Here is a 17,669-nt window from a genome sequence, read left to right as displayed (position 1 = left end):
CATTGCACTTTTAGATATTTTATTTAAAGCACAGCCTCGTTCTTGTTTATGATAACTTCCTTTGGAGGTCCACGGCCCTGATGCTCCTCTGCTACCTCAACATACCACGAAAGATCGCTCCTCTCGTCCATCTCATACTGCGTGAAACCATTACCCATAAATCGGAACGGGTTTGCGGAATTATAGGTGATGCTGAAATCTTCTCCCCGAATATCACCCAATAGTCGATTGAACAAATGTGCACTGCCACCAAACAAGGCCGTTACTCTCCCATCGACTCGATTTCTTTTATACCAGCTCTTGCATCCACCGGTCCACACTAATGTCTTGTGGATCTCATCTCCATACTTCATGAACGCATCCACGACCTCCCTCTTTGGCATGACATATTTGATGTCTTCAGTTGCCATCTTCTTGATCCACTTCACGAAATAATCACCGGTCCAATTCAGTGATTCAACAAGCGAGCCATGGCCTCCGAGGCAGTTTGGACCCATCATCATGAAATAGTTTGGGAAGTCAGGTGTCATGACTGATATATAAGACTCTGGCTCGTCTTCCCACTTTTCACGAAGATTTATGCTGTTTCTGCCGATGAACGGGTAACGAGGGCGGTGGGAGACATCGAATCCAGTTGCGCAAATAACTGTTGCAGTGGTCAGAAATATGTCTCAGAAGTCCGACGCCGTGTGTTACCCACCAACGTCGCACTCAAACGATTTCCCATCGGCCGTGTGCACCGCATTCTCCGATATCCTCGTGATAGAACTGTTCGTGAGATGGCAATTAGATCTTAAGAAGCACTCCAGGTATCCTGGTCCAGGAGTGATCCTTCGACATCCCAATTCCCACTTTGGAATCAGTTTCTCGCAAAGCTCAGGGTTATGGTTTAGCTTCTCGGCCATTTGTTCACTCGCGGCTTTTATCCCTGCCTTATTGTTCTCGCCTTTCATGAAGATGTAGAAGCTCTTATTTGTTCTTGAGATAATACCTTTCCGATACTGTTGGTGGTACTCTGGGTCCCTGAACTGGTCTTTCTCATTCTCTGTATACGCAGGGTTTGGATCGTCAACGTCACGGCCAAGATGCTTTGATGGTGGCGCTCGGTAATATACCCACGCCGCACTGCGGATGAAGTTTGTTACCTCGGTTCCTGGAAGCTTAGCCATTTGAGGGACGATCTGTATGCCAGAAGAACCATTTCCAACGACAGCAATGCGTTTATGGGAGTAATCATAATTGTGATCCCAGCGAGCGGAGTGTGTGATGTGACCTTTAAACGAGCGGAGGCCGGGAATGTCCGGCCAGTTCTCATGACTTTACAGCATTCTTATTAGCACTTGTATCTATATGAGAAACACGAACATGAGCTGTAGAAACTCACACAAGCACACCTTGCCCCGAAATTAACACGTGGCAGTATTCATCTCTTTGTATACCTTGGTGTTCAACTGTTACTTTCCATTGGCCCAAGCTCTCTTGCCACCTTGCCCCGACTACCTTAGTGTTCAGTTGAAGATCTCGACCAAGGTTCCACTTCTTTACAGTACGCTTGAAGTACGCTAAGATTTCTTCCCCACTGGCGTAGAATCGCGACCATTCCGGGTTTGGATCGAATGGGAAAGCCTTGGACTCATTAACCTCGACTTACACTGGAACGTAGTCAAGGACCTTACATATATATGCGCTGGGACATCACATTGGACTCCAGGATAATTGTTTACGAGCCAGGTTCCACCGACTTCCGAATGTGCCTCGAAGATTGTGTGGTCGACTATGTCTTGCATTTCTGGGAAGCGATGCTGGAACTTATGTGCGATCAATAGCCCTGAAAATCCGGCACCAATGGTGAACACTTTGAGTTTCCGCGGTGTGTAGGCGTACTGGCTGTTTAGCGAGAATGGATCGAAGGCCAAATTATCTGCTCTGTTGGCCATGGGTGTGCAAGAAATCTTGACGCTATTCGTTGCACCAATTGAGAAACCGTTCGTGGTTAGGATGGCCGTTGTAGCGTTTCCAACAGGAACTTTCTCGACCGGAATTGAAACATTGACTTTCGGTATTTCGCCATCGGTTCCTGGGCTTGTACTGGGGCGAAGTGGTTCAGCGGCGTGCGAGCCTGGTGCTGGGTCAGCACTCAAATGGTCTAGAAAGACAGTCATGGTCGACAATGAAGACGTAAAGTTGGAAACGAAATCTATTGATTGCTTATTGGATATTCGAAATCTTCGAAGCCTTTTCGAAGTCGCGATATTACTGATATACTTGGAAGAAAAGAAGCCCTAGACATTAGCTTAGATCATTCGATCTGAACCTGACCAAGCAAGTCTCGGTTCCGACTTCAGTGAACAGAAGAGGGATACCGCTGAGAGACCGGGCATCCGCTGATGGCTCCAACAGGCACGGGTGTATAGTAGGACAGGGAGTTGCGATGGCTGACTCGCTCCCTGGAAGGATGGCGGCGGTGACGGTATTAGCGACTAGTCGACCGGGAAACCTCACCGGCAAGATCACCATCTGTACCTTCGATAGAATAGTGGTGAACTTGATACCGAAACAATGCCAAGCCGGGCGATACACGGTTGTCCGCAGGAAACGGCTCGGTATATCTAAAAACAGCTAGACTGGAGCGTTGGGAGAATCCCCAGATGCGGGAACATTCGTGGGCCGAATTGCATGCTAACTATGATTTGCGCTACGCTTAGTGATTTATCAACCGCCTCCTTGGTATTATTACTCTGGGAGACATTGCTGTCTACGTCGTTTCATGCATAGCTAAAGGACTACTGCGCCTTGAAAATCAAGTACACGCACACGGAACAATCTGCAACATGGTGGGCCAACTCAATGGTGTTTCGTCAGCAACCCTTGACCCACAATTGGACTATGATGTTCTCATCATCGGTGCTGGACAAAGTGGGATGTACTCGCTGTATCGAATGCACCAGCTGGGACTAAAATCAAGAATCCTCGAGGCAGGCGCAGGTGAAGGAGGGACTTGGTTCTGGTAATCCCTGTGGAACGAATTTATATGTTTTGAAGAACTGACTTTATGAAAGGAACCGATATCCCGGTGCGCGTTTCGATTCAGAATCGTATTCATATATTTTCTCATTTTCGCAAGAGTTGTTGGATGAATGGGACTGGTCGGAGCATTTTGCGGGACAGGAGGAAACTCTTCGATATTGCCAGTATGTCGCCGAGAAATTCAATTTAAAAAAGGACATGCAGTTCAATACAAGGATATCCTCCGCCCACTTCAAGCAAGAGACGAACTCCTGGATGCTCACCGATGAAGAAGGCCGTACCTACACATCGAAGTTTATCATCACGGCGATGGGTATCTTGAATCAGCCGACCCTTCCAAACATACCCGGGGTCAGTGATTTCAAAGGTCACGCCTTCCACACCGCACGGTGGCCGGACGATGCATCAGTCTTGGATGGAAAGCGTGTTGGCATCATTGGAACGGGAGCCACTGCTATTCAAACTATTCAAGAGATATACCACTCCGTTGGATCTTTAACGGTCTTCCAACGCACACCGAATTGGACCGCACCACTACGAAATGCGAAGATCCGACCCGAAGAAATGGGGTCAATTCGCAAACAATACCCCGAGATTTTTCAGAAATGCCTCGATTCGTACGCTTGTTTTATCCACCTATCAGACCCTCGCTCAGTTTTCGACCTCACACCCGAAGAGCGGGAGAGACATTGGGAAGACTTATACTCGAAAGCTGGATTCTCTAAATGGTTATCCAATTTTAGGGATATTGGCACTGACCGAGAGGCCAATGAACTGTTCAGCAAATTCATCGCGAACAAGATCCGGCAACGTGTCAAGGATCCAGTCACAGCAGAGAAGCTCATTCCGAAGAATCATGGATTTGGGACGAGAAGGGTTCCGTTGGAGGGTGGCTATTACGAAGCGTTCAACCAACCAAATGTGACGCTTGTGGATATAAATGAGAATCCGATCAAGTCCATTGCGGAGAACGGTATCAAGACTAAGGATGGGGACTTTGAGTTCGACATTATAATATACGCCACCGGATTTGATGCGGTTACCGGGTCCTTTAACGCAGTCGATTTTAAAGGTATCGATGGGCTCAAGTTGAAAGATGTTTGGAATGAAGGTATTCAAACGTTCCTGGGCCTGACTGTCCGTGGATTCCCTAACATGTTCATGATAATGGGTCCTCATCAGATGTTCGGAAATATTCCCCGTTCAATCGAATACGCAGTGAAATGGGTTGCAGAATTAATCGAATATTGCAGGGACAATCAGATAACGTGCGCAGAAGCAACAGAAGAAGCTGTACGAGCTTGGACGGAACATGTGCATGATTGTGCGAAAGGATTGCTAGCGACTGAGATTGATTCGTGGATGACTGGTGTCAATAAGAACTTGAAGCATAAGCAGAAGAGGACGATTGCGAGGTATAATGGGCCAGCACCAGGGTATCGGAAGAGATGCGATGAAGTTAAGGCGAGGGAATATTCCGATTTGAGATTGGTTAAGTTGTAAGCGTAAGGCATGAGGCAACATTTGTTCAGAAAAATTTTCCCACACCTAATTTCAAGTAGCATTATGCAACCTGGATGCAGTTTGCACAGTCCCGAATTAATTTGACTACTATGGCTGATCTCGGGAATCACTTCACTTTGACCTCAAATTTTCCCGTCGCCTTGGGATTTGAAAGTGCCCACAGTATCCCTTTCTCCACACACTCATCCCAAGTTCGGCACGCTGATAACGCACTTCCAAACCTTCTAAATCCATGTGGAACCCCTTTAAAAAGAGTAATATTTGTCGGAACGCCTGACTCTGCAAGTGTTTTTGCATACAGAAGAGCCTCATCCCTTAACGGATCCAATCCAGCAATGCCAAATACCGTTGGCGGCATTCCCTTCACATCTCCGGGAGTCGCATTTCCTGGATTGAGTTTCGTATCCTTCAAATCTGGGATCTCGGTTTTCAAAAGACTCATGAAAAAGCGGACGGTCTTCTCCGGTAATATCGGCGCATCCTTGTTCTCCACATATGAGGAGTGTGATGGATTTTTCAACTGTTTTGCCTGAGACTCCCCGAATGTGTCGATATGCGCCACGCATGGTATCATCAGTACTTGGCCCGCGACTGGCGGGCACTTCGTTAGAGCTTTCCCCAAATTCTGTTCGAGGACTAATGATGCGGAGAGTTGTCCGCCAGCCGATATCCCACCGACAACAACCTTCTCTCTATCTCCTCCAATCTCTTCAATGTGCGAATGTAACCATTCAAAGGCGTCTTGGGAGTCAAGCCATGCTATTGGAAACGTATGTTCAGGCGTATGTCGATAATTCACATTCACAACCACAATGCCGATATTGGCCGCGATCTGAGCACAGGTTGCGTCCTCGCTCGCTAATGTGCCGAACAAGAAGCCTCCGCCGTGGAAGAACAAGTAGACAGGAAGTTTTTCGGATATCTTCTTGCTGGCGGGTCGATAGCTGCGAGCTTCGATGGTGGATCCATCGCGTGTGGGGATGGTGTGGTTAAGCATGTGGACTTTGGACGCAAGAGTCTCCATCGCTTTGGAAGCGACTTGTTCGCGACCATCGTTGACGGCGTGTTTTAGGATCAAAGGTTCTTGCGTGATATCGAAGGTTAGGGCTAGGAGTTTCTTTTCAACCTCAAGCCATTCTGTAGAGGGGCCGGCATATTGGGTGAAGTCGCACATTGTTGGTTACAAAATATTTTTGATGTCTTGATTCGATATGGAGGCTTCTTCTGAGAGGGATACTTTCGTCTGTCCTGAAATCTTCGATGATTCTATTGGCCCTTATGTGCGTTGCGGAAACTGGACTGGGTGAAATAATTCTTCCGTTCTCATGACTTCGCCGACCTCACGATCATGTCTGACAGTTGGTGAAAAGGAACTCGCCGACTAAGATGAAAACGCTGATGGTGAAGATGGATCATGTCACGCGTGTGAAAGAAGGAAACCAAGGTACATATTCACATGGAGGCTCCATGTGCTGAGAAGTGCGCATGAATCTGCAATTCACTTTCCCCGCACTTTGCCCCGCACGCTTCCATCCACCTCGGTCGATGCAACCTCGGGGCTAAATCTCCTCGGACTTAATTCCATCATCTCGGTAATCCATTTGAGGGTTGCCGAGTTTACAAAGCAAGCAATATCGTCTGAAACGGTTAGATCATTGAATTGGGCAGACTTCCTTGTCTTGATCACGGTACTAGAATTACCCAAGCTTTGACCGAGCGCCCCTGTCTTTCCCGTGCGAGAACCTCACGTCAGCAAATTGGTGTCCCCTCGATCTTAATCCACTTTTACTTCCGCAACACGATGGAAGATATCCCTTCCGATCCTCCATTGCGAGGACTGAAAGACAAAGTCGCTATCGTCACCGGCGCCGGCTGCGTAGGTGAAGGAATTGGAAATGGCCGAGCCATCTCTATCATGCTCGCAGATGAAGGCTGCAATGTCCTTTGCCTGGACTTGAACCTTGAATGGGCATCCAAAACTGCAGATATGGCGAACTCCAAACCCGGTCGCGGCAAAGCAATGCCTTTCCAATCTGACGTGACCAAAACGTCGGACTGCAAAAGGGCAGTAACTCATGCAATTGAAACGTTTGGCAGACTCGACATCCTGATCAATAATGTCGGGATTGGAGGTGCGGCGGGTACGGCTGTAGATGTTGATATGGAGGCTTGGGCGAAGAGTATGGAAGTTAACGTAGGGACTATGGTGCAGATGGCAAAGCAGGCGATTCCGGCGATGAAGAAGAATGAAGGGGAAGTGAAAGGCTGCATTGTCAATATGGGATCTGTGGCTGGGTTGAAGGGTGGAACGCCGCATTTACTGTATCCGACAAGCAAGGGTGCGGTGGTGAATATGACGAGGGCCATGGCGGCGCATCATGCGACGGATGGGATTCGGGTCAATTGCGTTTGTCCTGGGGTAGGTTTACTGCTGCTGCGGGAGGGTGATTGGCTGACTGTTGTAGATGCTGTATACACCCATGATGTATGCGGGTGGAATGAGTGAAGAGGCGAGAGAAGCAAGGAGAAAGCGTAGCTTGCTTGGCACGGAGGGGACTGGTTGGGACTGTGCTTGCGCGGTGGTTTTTTTGGCCAGCAATCATGCAAGATGGATAACTGGTGCAATACTTCCTGTTGATGCTGGTGTGACTGCAGCTGTGGGGATAGGGATGCCGAATAGTGCGAGTGTGAACGGCTGAAAGCTAGGTGGCAGAAATTAGATTGGTAGTTTGGAGAAGTTGGATGACATGGAAGGATTACGATCGTCGAGGAAGGCAACTTGTTTGCAACTACGGAGCTCTAGTCCCATCTGCTGCATTCACATGTTGCTGCCCAATCACGTCACTGGCTGCTGCCCAAGCCAGTGGTAGCCTCGGGTCACATGACAGGCCACTTAGTACTATATAGACCCTCAGTTACCCTTCTCTGGCAATCAATCCAGTTCCTCATGCCTCTAGTGCTCCCACTAGCTTCACAAAATTAAAGCGCTCAGGTGAGTTGGGGTTTCGAGGAGCTGGATCCAAGCACGGGGTAGAGGATTCGTTGCCTTCTAAAGAAAGAGTAAAAGCGGGGTTGTAGAACGAAAGAGCTTTTTGAAATCTCCTAGCTTTAGTGTGAAGTTACTGGGAGCACTAGAGTCATGAGAAACTGAGTTGATTGCAAAAGTGTGTATCCGAAGGGTTTATTTATATACAAAGGAGTGAGCTACAAAAGGAGTTCAGCGTAGTTGGTGAGAGCTCCATAACTGCAAACATTTAGCCTTGCAACAGAGCTATTCGGCCCTTGATATTCCCAGCTTCCAAGGCTTTCAGAACAGCGGGGAAATCGTAAAGCTTCCCATCTTCGACCTGAGGATTCAAGACCCCTTGCTGAATCAGCTCGAGAGCTTTAGCTAGATCTTGAGTTTGCCCGCCGTATGAGAAAATGATGCTCAGCCTTTTGCGAATACCAATCTTCATGTGCACCGTGTTCTTGTGGTTCAAGGTTCCTACACAGAGCATCTTCCCAGCTTGCCGGACTGAAAACGGATGTCACTATTCTAGTTTTTGTAAGTCTTGGGTGGAGGGTACTAGCTTACCGATATATTGCGCATCCTCAAAAGTCTCCTGCGTCCCTGCAAAATCCGCCACAGTGTCAATCTTCCCCACCAACCCCTTCTCCTCCACAAACTTCCTCACCGATCTCCCGACCGGCACTAAATCTTGCTCTGGAACACCCAGTTTCTTCGCCTCATCCATATTCTCCTGCTTAATATCGCTCACAATAACTCTGGCCCCGATTGCTCGAATTAGCTGCAAAGCGTTGAAGCCTAGACCCCCGAGTCCGAATAAAAACACTGTTTCATTTTCCTTAATCTCACCTCGTCGATGGATAGCATGATAGGCCGTTGTCACGGCGTCCGTTGCAACTGCAGCTTGAGAGGGCGTGACTCCTTGCGGAACCTTCACCGCACCGCGAACATCAATCGTCGCATACGGTGCATAGAATCCATCTTGGCCTATCCCCGAATGGTACCCTGTCTGACACAATTGCGGTAAGTCCCTACTACATTCAGGACAGTCGTCTTGACCGCACCCAGGGACCGATAAAAGCGCGATCACGTCGCCGATCTTGAAGCCGCAATTAGATGGAACGCAGTCCCCAACTTCAATGATAGTACCACAGCCTTCATGGCCGAGAGTAAACTGCTGCTGAAACCAGGACGGTTGCTTTTCATTGGTGAGTAGATTGTGGTCGCTGCGGCATACGCCGGAGGCGATGAGTTTAACCAAGAAGCCGGTTGGTGGGGCGGAAGGAACAGGAATTTCTTCCCATACCTAGGGAATTTAGTATGTGAGATATTGAGAAAGTGGGGAAATATAAGCAGACCGCTTCCATGTTTCCTCGGTGTTTTCGCCATGCGTGCATAGTTTTGGGGATAGGAGTCGTCATCATAAGGTATTCGGATGTTGGAGTAAGATGAATTCCAAACCGTAAAAACTTAGAATAGTTGAGAGAGAATAAATTCAGCGCTTTATAGCCTGAGAATCAAACTCAACAAGAAGTGGTGCATCTAAGTAAGAGACGGAGGCTACGTTGCTTACATTATCCGCTAATCCGAAAGAAGAAGAGCCGTGACATTTCTACGCGGCACTCGCGATTCGGGCGACTCTCTCTGCCACCGCAAGGAAATCCTTCGCACCGATGAGTTCGAAGACGGCTATATCAACACCAAAGTACTTTCTAAACCATGTCCTTAGCTCAATTGCCAACAGTGAGTCGACACCGTACGCGTGCAGGGGTTTTCGTGAGTCGATATCATCCGTCGGCATAGCCATGGCTTTTGCCACCCTTCGCACGAGTGCGTCGACTACATGCTCTGCAGCTTCATCGTTGTTGCTCGCACCTCTGAACAGAGATGCGTGGTCGATTTCGGCTCCCTCAGATGAAGACCCGGCCGTTGGCTTATCGTCCAGCTCCATTTGATGGAGATATCTGAACATTGGCCTGTTCATGAAGTCCGGGAGATCAGAGATCCCTTTTGCGTGGACCATGGCCGGCGGCCCCAACCCAATCAGGATTTGAGCGGAATTCACCGAGCTGCTATCGATCTTGAGATTTGGATCACAATAGTAATCCAACAGTCCGAACAAATCCGGCTGCGAGACGGGAATCCAACAACCAGCCACGATCCACTGTCGTGCAAGTCCCTCAGTCTCGGCAACAATGCCTTCGCTCTCCACCCAACCTAGGTCAAGCGATGTCGCTTTCTCTCCTTGATTGACCCGATAACGGGCGAACGCGTCCATATAATTGTTTGATGCCGCATAGTTCGCTTGGCCGGCCGATCCGACGATTCCAGTGACGGAGGACAACATCACGAAGAAATCCATTCCATGGGGGAGCAATTTGTGGAGATTCCACGTGCCTTGCACACGTGGCTTGACTGTGGTGCTCCAATCCTCTTGCGACATTTTCTCGAACAGAGCGTCCTGTGGGAGTCAGCAAAGCTCTTCCAAATCTGCCTGCAACGTTCTACGTACCCTCAATACCATGCTTCCCTGGATACAGCCTTTTATTGGAGGCATACCATCTTCTTTACAGGATCTCAAAGCGGCGGCTACTTCCTCTGTATTGGACACATCACACCTCGGTGCGGCTATTCGAACACCCTGGCTCTCTAGATACCCCACAAGATCTGCAGATTTCCCTGGTCGTACTCCTGACCGAGAAAGTATGATCAAATTCCGACCACCACGAGATGCTATCCAACGAGCTGTGCTGCGGAGGATCCCTCCGAACCCTCCAGCAAGTACATACGATGCATTCGGATCGAACATCCAAGTCAACGGTGAGCGAACAATAGCCTGTTGTTGGGTTAATCTTGGGGGAACTATCTCTGGGACTAGGAGCCTCACCTTGACCAACTCATTGTGTCTCATGTCTATGATAATTTTCCCCATATTCTGTCCGCTCTGCATATACCGGAATGCCTCTTCAATATGTCCAACGCCGTACACATGGACCGGCTGAGGAGTCCAAACTGCGTACTGCCTCACCAGCTCATCCCCTCTTTGCAATATTGCCTTCAGTTTGTTAGGCCGCTCCTGCGCCAAACCGAACATATCAACAACTGTGAAAGATACGTTTTTAGCGAATGGCAACATCGAGAGCTTCGAATTCGCGAAGACATCTTTCTTCCCTATTTCGACAAACCTTCCGAGAGGTGCCATACACTCCCAGGATGCAGCCAATTTCTCGTCAGACAAGGAATTTAGAACCACATCGACACCCCGGCCATTCGTAAGCCGCATAAGATGGGAAGCGAATCCGATTGATCGACTAGAAAATACATGGTCCTCTGGGATGTGGTATTTCTGTATCATCAGCTGCTTTTTTTCTTCTGTTCCGACAGTAACAAAGATTGTGGCTCCTAGGTGCTGAGCAATCTGTATAGCCAGTTGTCCCGTCCCTCCAGAAGCCGAGTGGATTAAGACTGTTTCGCCAGAGCGAAGCCGAGCTACGTCGATGAGGGAGTAGTATGCCGTAACAAGTCCCGTGGGTAATCCGGCTGCATCTTTGAAGGATATGCCTTCAGGAATCTTCACCAAAAGCGATCCCGGTACTATCGCGAATGTTGAAAAGCAACCCGAAGGACACAGTCCATACACACGATCACCAACTTTGAACTCTGTATCAAAGCCGACCTTAGTAACTACACCAGAGAGTTCAAAGCCGATGGTTTTCATGGAGTCTTTCATTCGACCAAGTGCGATGAGGCAGTCTCTGAAGTTAACCCCAACTCCCTTGACCTCGACCATAACTTCACCCTCACCGAGCTGGTTCTCTGGAGTTGGGTCCTCAACGAACAGGAGTGAATCTAGAACTCCAGGGGATTCGAACTCAAGCCGTAGTGAGGGAACATCTCGGAATAGACGCTCTTCTACCTGCAAAGGCGCTGTTTGTTTTTCGAGGTGTTGATTAATCTCACTGGCCTCTATCATTCGTTTAATGCAGAGGATGCCATCCCGCTCAGTGTATTCTTCTTCGAAGTTCCCGAAAGCTGCCGACACCGTGTCTTCATAAAGTTGAACGATCCGCTGGGCCTGGCTTCTTTCTCCAATGCTCGATTCTTCAAGTGCTACCGTCACGAAACGAGTGTCGCAATTTTCCGAGACAACTACTCTTCGCAGACCATCTATCATTCGGAATTTGGACTTGTCTTCTACTTTGTTGGTATCCGTTGATATCCAGAGGATAGCATTTGCCTCGGTCAAAATCTTCTGAATGCATGAAAATGACTCTTGACCTATGTCTGCGAATACCGGCTCTTCAAGTTCCAGAAGCGAGATACAAAATGCTTGGTGAAGTTCCCCTACTTCGAGAGCCTCAATCGATCGAATCACGCAATCGACATTATGGAATTTCCCAAGTTCGTTTTGGATCTCCGTTGCCATTGATTTTTGCTTCTCTGACCCGTTTTGTGCGAGAACGATGATGTTCCCAGAACCCTCAGTACTTGTATAACTCGCTTTTGAGGTTGACACCAATATACTTTGCTCATAGTGTGCGTCGTCCGTAGAATCCCGAAGAGCAACATCGAGTCCAGAGAAGCCTGCTTGTCTCAATATATCATCCCATCGATTTTCCGGCATACAAGGGCCTGTTGTTCTGAAGTCTTCCGTACTAAGCCACCATCCTGGAAGCAGACCCATTCCAAACCCTGCCTTCTGTAGGTTGTTGGTGACTTCAATTAGAACGAGCTTTCCACCCGGTTTCAGAAGAGTGTGGACATTTCGCAATGTCACCTCGAGGCTTTGGGTCGCATGGAGAACATTTGCTGCGATCAGCAGGTCGTAGCTACCTAACTGGAAGCCTTGCTTTATTGGATCCTGCTCAACATCGAACGTTTTAAACCTAATCTTCGGTGCGTATGTCTCAAACATGCCTTTTGCGGATTCGAAGAATGAAGCGGATATATCCGTGTAATCGTATTGGCTGAACCTTGAGGTTGTCCCATGCACCAAGCTGTCGAGTATCACCGAAGTGGTGCCACCCGTTCCAGCCCCAATTTCTGCGATCTTCATATTAGGGTTCTTATGGGCTAGAAGTTCTACGAGACGAGACAGCGATCCTGAGATTCTCAAATTTAAATCTTGATATAGGTCTCGAGCGAGATCGCCTTCGAAGAGAATGGCTAGTGGATCGGCCGCTCCGCGAAGAACGTCTAGAACATGCGAGCCGACCTCGGAGTAGAACCTCCCTTCTCCATTCAGACGTCTTATCCGATCCCGTAGATCGAGGTGGTCTTGATCATCGTCCAACCTTTCAAGCTGGTCTGCAGAGGCAGTAGCCTTGAAGTCTTCGAGCCTCTTACGAATCCACATGAGGTACTTCTGGTGGTGTCTCTGAAGTGTACTAATGTCTAAATCAGACAGCTCATGTAGAACTCTTTTAATTACCCCGACCATGTATATTTCGAGGTCATCACGATGCTTCTCTTTCTGGTCTTGATTGATAGTGCAATAATTCCTAGCGCTATGCATGTCCATCAAGTCAATATCTGGCTTAAGGTCAAATTGATAACACATTTGCTTCTTTCTGTCCATTTCAGTAGTATCTGCTCGTCCAATGTTTGTCGTCTCGAGACATGCCCAGGATAAGAGAACTTCACCAGTATTGTAGTCCACGGCCGTGATGGAAAACTCATTCTGTCTCTCGCTTTTGAATTTAGTGTCCGCAAATGCCTTCACTAGGGCAGAGCCTGGGTGTGACAAACCACGCGAGGAGATCCATAGGTTTTTCGTCCCGGTCGGAAGATTTATTGGAGGAACTTCGCGCGCTCCGTCCGTCAAGCCAACCAAAGCTAGTTGGGCAAGGGCGTCGAGAGTAGTGGGGTGGATGATATGATCCTGGGCATGGTTTGCTTCCTCTTGCTCACCCCAGGGAAACAGCTCCACATCAGCAAGCGCCCTATTAGCCGTATCGTAATGGATCCGATTTAAACCTTGAAACGCCGGACCATAATGGAACCCGGACATCTGGAAATGCTCATATACCTTCCGTTTGTCTACAAAACGCTTGCAATCCTCAAACGGTCCAATATCAAACCAATGCCAAGAACTGCTGCAGATTGCGTCATTCTCCGCCAAGCGTATTTCGATCGTGCCGTGGCAGTTTCGTACCCACCGGTCGTCGGAGTATGAGCACAAAGTGAACTGGAACGTGTCGGCAACTTTATTAATGTCACGGAGCAGGGGACGCAGGTGTAATTGGACCTCTACACCTTGATCGTTTGCTGGTATGGCGAGCGAATTGTCGAAAGAGGCTTCCTTGATCATGAAACCAGCGGCCTCCTTATTTGGCGGTGCCATAAGCTTAGCTGCTTCGATAGCCATGACTAGCATTCCAGCTGCTGGGTATAGAATGGCCCCGTTCACCTTATGGTCCTCTATCCAGGGAGTTTCACTAATCCGTATGAACTTCCTCCAAGCCGGCTCTAGTGGATTGAATCCGACGACCGGGGAGCCCAGAAGATCAAGTCTTGGATAATCTCGTCCTAGGAAGTCTTTCTGTAGCCGCGGCTTGTGCAAATACGATTGCGAGTGGTCGAAGGGGTATTCCGGGAGATCCGTGAGCACGTCAAAATGTTTGTTCTTCTGCTCGTTCACCGCGCTGATATCTATCTCGTACCCCTGACACCACAACGAGCCCACCGCACTTAGGAGGGTCTCAATGGGCTGTGTATTTCTCTTAATAGCTGCTGTATAATTGATTTGGTTTCCACGAGCGGACCCTGCCAATGTATCGCGAATAGGGCCTTGCAGTGTTGAGTGCGGTCCGATCTCCACGAGATTGAATATTTGAGGAGCTTTCTGCTTCTGAGTATACGACTTACGGGAACTAACACTGCTCGGGGTCACAGCGAGTGCGCTTATAGCGTCGGAAAACCGCACCGGTGACACCAGATTTCGAACCCAATACTCTTTGCTGCATAACTCATCCGCTGAAATGATCTTGCCGGTGACAGATGACACCATTGTGGTGCTCGAAGGACTCCCTGGGGCTAGGTCCTGGAGTGAGTCGGCATAGTGGGACGCAATAGCCTCCATGTGCTTTGAATGATAAGCAACATCAACTCGAAGCTTCCGGTTAAAGATCCCATCTTTTTCAAGTGCTGCCTTCAGGCCGTCTATTTGGTCCAGATCTCCTGAGACTGTTACGCTCTTTGGGCTGTTGATGCAGGCTGCCACAATCCTGCGAGTTGCAGCCTTAGGATGAAGTCGCTTCAAGTAAGCCTCCACCTCGGGTTCTGAGAGGCCCACTGCCAGCATTCCCCCATTGCGCTCGCCAGAGTGGCATAAAGACGCAGTCAACTTACCTCGGAAGTAGGCCACTTTGCATGCGGAATCAAACGACAAGGCTCCAGCAGTGTATGCTGCTGCAATCTCTCCAGACGAATGGCCTACAACAGTCGCTGGGTGGATTCCGTAGCTTTGCAGGAGCTGAACCAAGGATATTTGCAAGGCAGTGCATATAGGCTGACTAAACTCCGGCTCATGGATGCGCGATACATCGTCTTCCTTGAGAAGCTCATCTACAGGAAATTAGTTTGATCCCATGTTTCTAAGTGGTGTGCTGTACCGAAGAGAGACCATTCGCAGCCTAAGATGCTCAACACTGATCCGAACCTCAGAAACGTATCTCGAAATGCGGTATACCGGAGGAGCTCCTTTCCCATTCCAGCATACTGAGCGCCCTGTCCCGTGAAGACGAATCCTAATCCGAGCTTGGAGCTGGATCGATTGGGCTTTGATACCAGTTCATCTAATTTGGGTAGTCCACAAACGTGATCTACGAGCGCAACGGATCGGCAAGGGAGGCGGGTCCGTCGATTATAAAGAGTGTAAGCGAGGTTGTTGACATATGATACGTCACCCAAGGACTTTTTGTTTAATTGTTTGGCAAAGTATGCTGAATACGACTTCACGACGCGTTTCACCGCATCATCGTTAAAAGCCGAGAACACAAGCAGCCGGGGCTGCTTCTCTTCAGTCACCGACAACATTCCATTCAACATAGCGTTACGGGGGCCTTCTTTGCGTTCAATTGCAATATCATCCCCGTTAACGTCGCCATGAGTCAAAGAGGCCGGGGGATGTGATATCGTGCAGTGGTGAGCTTGGAGACCTCGAGAGTGCAGATAACTCAAGGCATCGTCCATCACAACATGGGCATTCGATCCTCCGAATCCGAAAGAATTTACGGATGCCCGACGTATAGCGTCTGGCCAGGGAATAGTCAATGTTGGAAACTCGAGATTGTGGGCCTTCGCTTTTATTCGAGGGTGGAGACGCTTAAAATTCGTGTTTGGTGGGATTACGCCTTTTTCCAGGGCCAGCACCGCTTTCACGACGCCTGCAATTCCACTCGCACCCTCAAGATGACCGATATTAGATTTCACAGCTCCCCTTAACCACGATCAGCTGGGATTCTAGTCTTACTGGGGTGAACTCACACATATAACGGTTGCTCAGGAGTCCTGTATTGGCCGAACACCTCGCCAATGGCATTCGCCTCATTCGGGTCACCAACCGCCGTTCCAGTTCCATGAGCCTCGACAAACCTGGTAGTTGCGAGATCAAGACCGGCTTTCGCGTATGTGTCGCGCATAAGCTGCACTTGGTCCACCTTGCTTGTTTGCGTGATACTTCGATTTCGGCCATTTTGGTTTGAGCCAGATGACCGAACTACGGCTCTTATAGAGTCGCCGTCTTGAATAGCATCAGAGAGCAACTTGATTATCAGGACGCCGAAACCCTCGCCCCGGGCGTATCCATTTCCCCGCTCGTCGAAACTAAAACATCGACCGTTTGGTGAGAGGAAACCCATATTTGAAAGGGACATTGTCGTCTCGATGCTAGAAATGACGCTAGCTCCCCCGACTAGTGCTATGGAACTATCCCTATTTCGGAGGCTCTGACAAGCTAAATCTAGTGCTATCAAGCTGCTTGAACATGCAGTGTCAATTTGCAAACTTGGACCTTTGAGATTGAAAGCCCAACTCAGGCGATTTGCGGAGAAGTTTTGGCCTACTCCGATTGCGGCATGTTTGGGCATAGCAGCGGCGTCTTTAAATGTCGCGATGCGATAGTCGTCGGTGAATGTTCCGGTAAAGACTCCCGCTTTGGTTCCATCGATTTTTTCTAATGGTATTCCTGCATTCTCGAGAGCCCTGTATGCTGTTTCGAGAAGCCCGCGGTGCTGCGGGTCCATGGACATTGCCTCTGACGGCGTGAGAGAAAAGAACGGTGCGTCGAAAGCGCCAAGATCTTCTTCTAAGAAATGTGCATGCCGGACGGGTACTGAGTCCGGTCTTGTGCCATCAGGATGGTAAAATGCGTCCACATTCATACGATCCTTAGGGAAGAGTTTTGAGGCGCAATTTTTCTCAGATATCATCTGCCAAAAGTCTTCAGACGTTTTGGCTTCCCCCGGGAACTTGACGGAAAAGCCAACGATGGCAATCGGTTCGACAACATCTCTATCTGCTTGGTAGGATGGAGAGGGGAGGATTTCGCTGCTAGGCATTTTCGATAATAGGGATTAAAAAGCAGTCTTGTGGCCGAGAAAAGAGAGGTAAGGATGGATGAATGCGGCAACCAAAGACATCCTCAACGAGACGATGTCTGGAACGGATCTATCCCATACCTATAGCTCTGGACTTGAGTCAAGAAAGATTACTTTGATCTGGGGCTGATGCATCGCGACTCAGCCTGCTCCACTCAATCCAGTCAATCCAGGATATCTTGGTCTCGGCATTCAGCCGATAGATCCCCGCTCCGTGCCGTAATATCCATCCCCAGTCGCCGTAGCTTGGTGGGGGTCATGGGAAGGAGATGGCATGATTGCTCATCCATCTCGAAAGGCTTGGTGGAACACAGCCTCTTCTATTTCCCAATTTAAGAATGAGCGCCGGCGAACCGAGGACCAATATGAACTTTCCACCGCTAAAAGTGTGAGCAATTCGTAATGTTTGCGGTGTCTAGTCCAGCGCCAATGTCCGACGATAGATAGAACTAGCATCGGGCGAAGCACAATTCTCAATGGCGGGTACGGCCGGTGACGTCCCTCAATAA

At 48.9% G+C, this 17,669-nt stretch overlaps 6 protein-coding genes across 6 annotated transcripts; 2 read left to right on the top strand and 4 right to left on the bottom strand.

The window, feature by feature from the left end:
- Positions 1-23: 23 nt before the first annotated feature.
- BDR25DRAFT_329457 (FAD/NAD(P)-binding domain-containing protein) lies at positions 24-1,937 on the bottom strand (the record flags this gene model as incomplete). The annotated part of the gene is made up of 4 exons (XM_033692458.1): positions 24-646; positions 701-1,317; positions 1,385-1,626; positions 1,677-1,937. 4 exons carry the CDS (start codon positions 1,935-1,937, stop codon positions 24-26), a joined length of 1,743 nt encoding a protein of 580 aa, XP_033540740.1.
- Positions 1,938-2,831: 894 nt separating this feature from the next.
- Positions 2,832-4,530, top strand: BDR25DRAFT_244456 (FAD/NAD(P)-binding domain-containing protein; the record flags this gene model as incomplete). Its single annotated transcript, XM_033685845.1, has 2 exons — positions 2,832-3,007; positions 3,060-4,530. 2 exons carry the CDS (start codon positions 2,832-2,834, stop codon positions 4,528-4,530), a joined length of 1,647 nt encoding a protein of 548 aa, XP_033540739.1.
- A 127-nt stretch (positions 4,531-4,657) lies between these two features.
- BDR25DRAFT_297350 (uncharacterized protein) lies at positions 4,658-5,767 on the bottom strand (the record flags this gene model as incomplete). The annotated part of the gene is made up of 1 exon (XM_033688997.1): positions 4,658-5,767. The coding sequence occupies exon 1, from the start codon at positions 5,723-5,725 to the stop codon at positions 4,658-4,660; it is 1,068 nt and encodes a 355-aa protein (XP_033540738.1). The 5' UTR covers positions 5,726-5,767.
- Positions 5,768-6,139: 372 nt separating this feature from the next.
- BDR25DRAFT_297349 (NAD(P)-binding protein) lies at positions 6,140-7,305 on the top strand. Its single transcript, XM_033688996.1, has 2 exons — positions 6,140-6,970; positions 7,017-7,305. Exons 1-2 carry the CDS (start codon positions 6,353-6,355, stop codon positions 7,248-7,250), a joined length of 852 nt encoding a protein of 283 aa, XP_033540737.1. The 5' UTR covers positions 6,140-6,352; the 3' UTR covers positions 7,251-7,305.
- A 500-nt stretch (positions 7,306-7,805) lies between these two features.
- BDR25DRAFT_244260 (GroES-like protein) lies at positions 7,806-8,985 on the bottom strand (the record flags this gene model as incomplete). Its single annotated transcript, XM_033685838.1, has 3 exons — positions 7,806-8,068; positions 8,129-8,867; positions 8,920-8,985. The coding sequence occupies 3 exons, from the start codon at positions 8,983-8,985 to the stop codon at positions 7,806-7,808; spliced, it is 1,068 nt and encodes a 355-aa protein (XP_033540736.1).
- Positions 8,986-9,061: 76 nt separating this feature from the next.
- On the bottom strand, positions 9,062-17,281 carry BDR25DRAFT_105067 (reducing type I polyketide synthase). The gene is made up of 5 exons (XM_033683488.1): positions 16,049-17,281; positions 15,175-16,001; positions 10,449-15,127; positions 10,074-10,397; positions 9,062-10,022 (listed from the first exon to the last, which is right to left on the bottom strand). The coding sequence occupies exons 1-5, from the start codon at positions 17,119-17,121 to the stop codon at positions 9,174-9,176; spliced, it is 7,752 nt and encodes a 2,583-aa protein (XP_033540735.1). The 5' UTR covers positions 17,122-17,281; the 3' UTR covers positions 9,062-9,173.
- Positions 17,282-17,669: the final 388 nt, after the last annotated feature.

This window comes from Lindgomyces ingoldianus (assembly GCF_010093535.1).
Source record: "Lindgomyces ingoldianus strain ATCC 200398 unplaced genomic scaffold BDR25scaffold_53, whole genome shotgun sequence".
NCBI classification, from domain to species: Eukaryota; Fungi; Ascomycota; class Dothideomycetes; order Pleosporales; family Lindgomycetaceae; genus Lindgomyces; species Lindgomyces ingoldianus.
The sequence above is the reverse complement of the archived record's forward strand: the minus strand, read 5'-3'. Positions and strand labels throughout refer to the sequence as shown.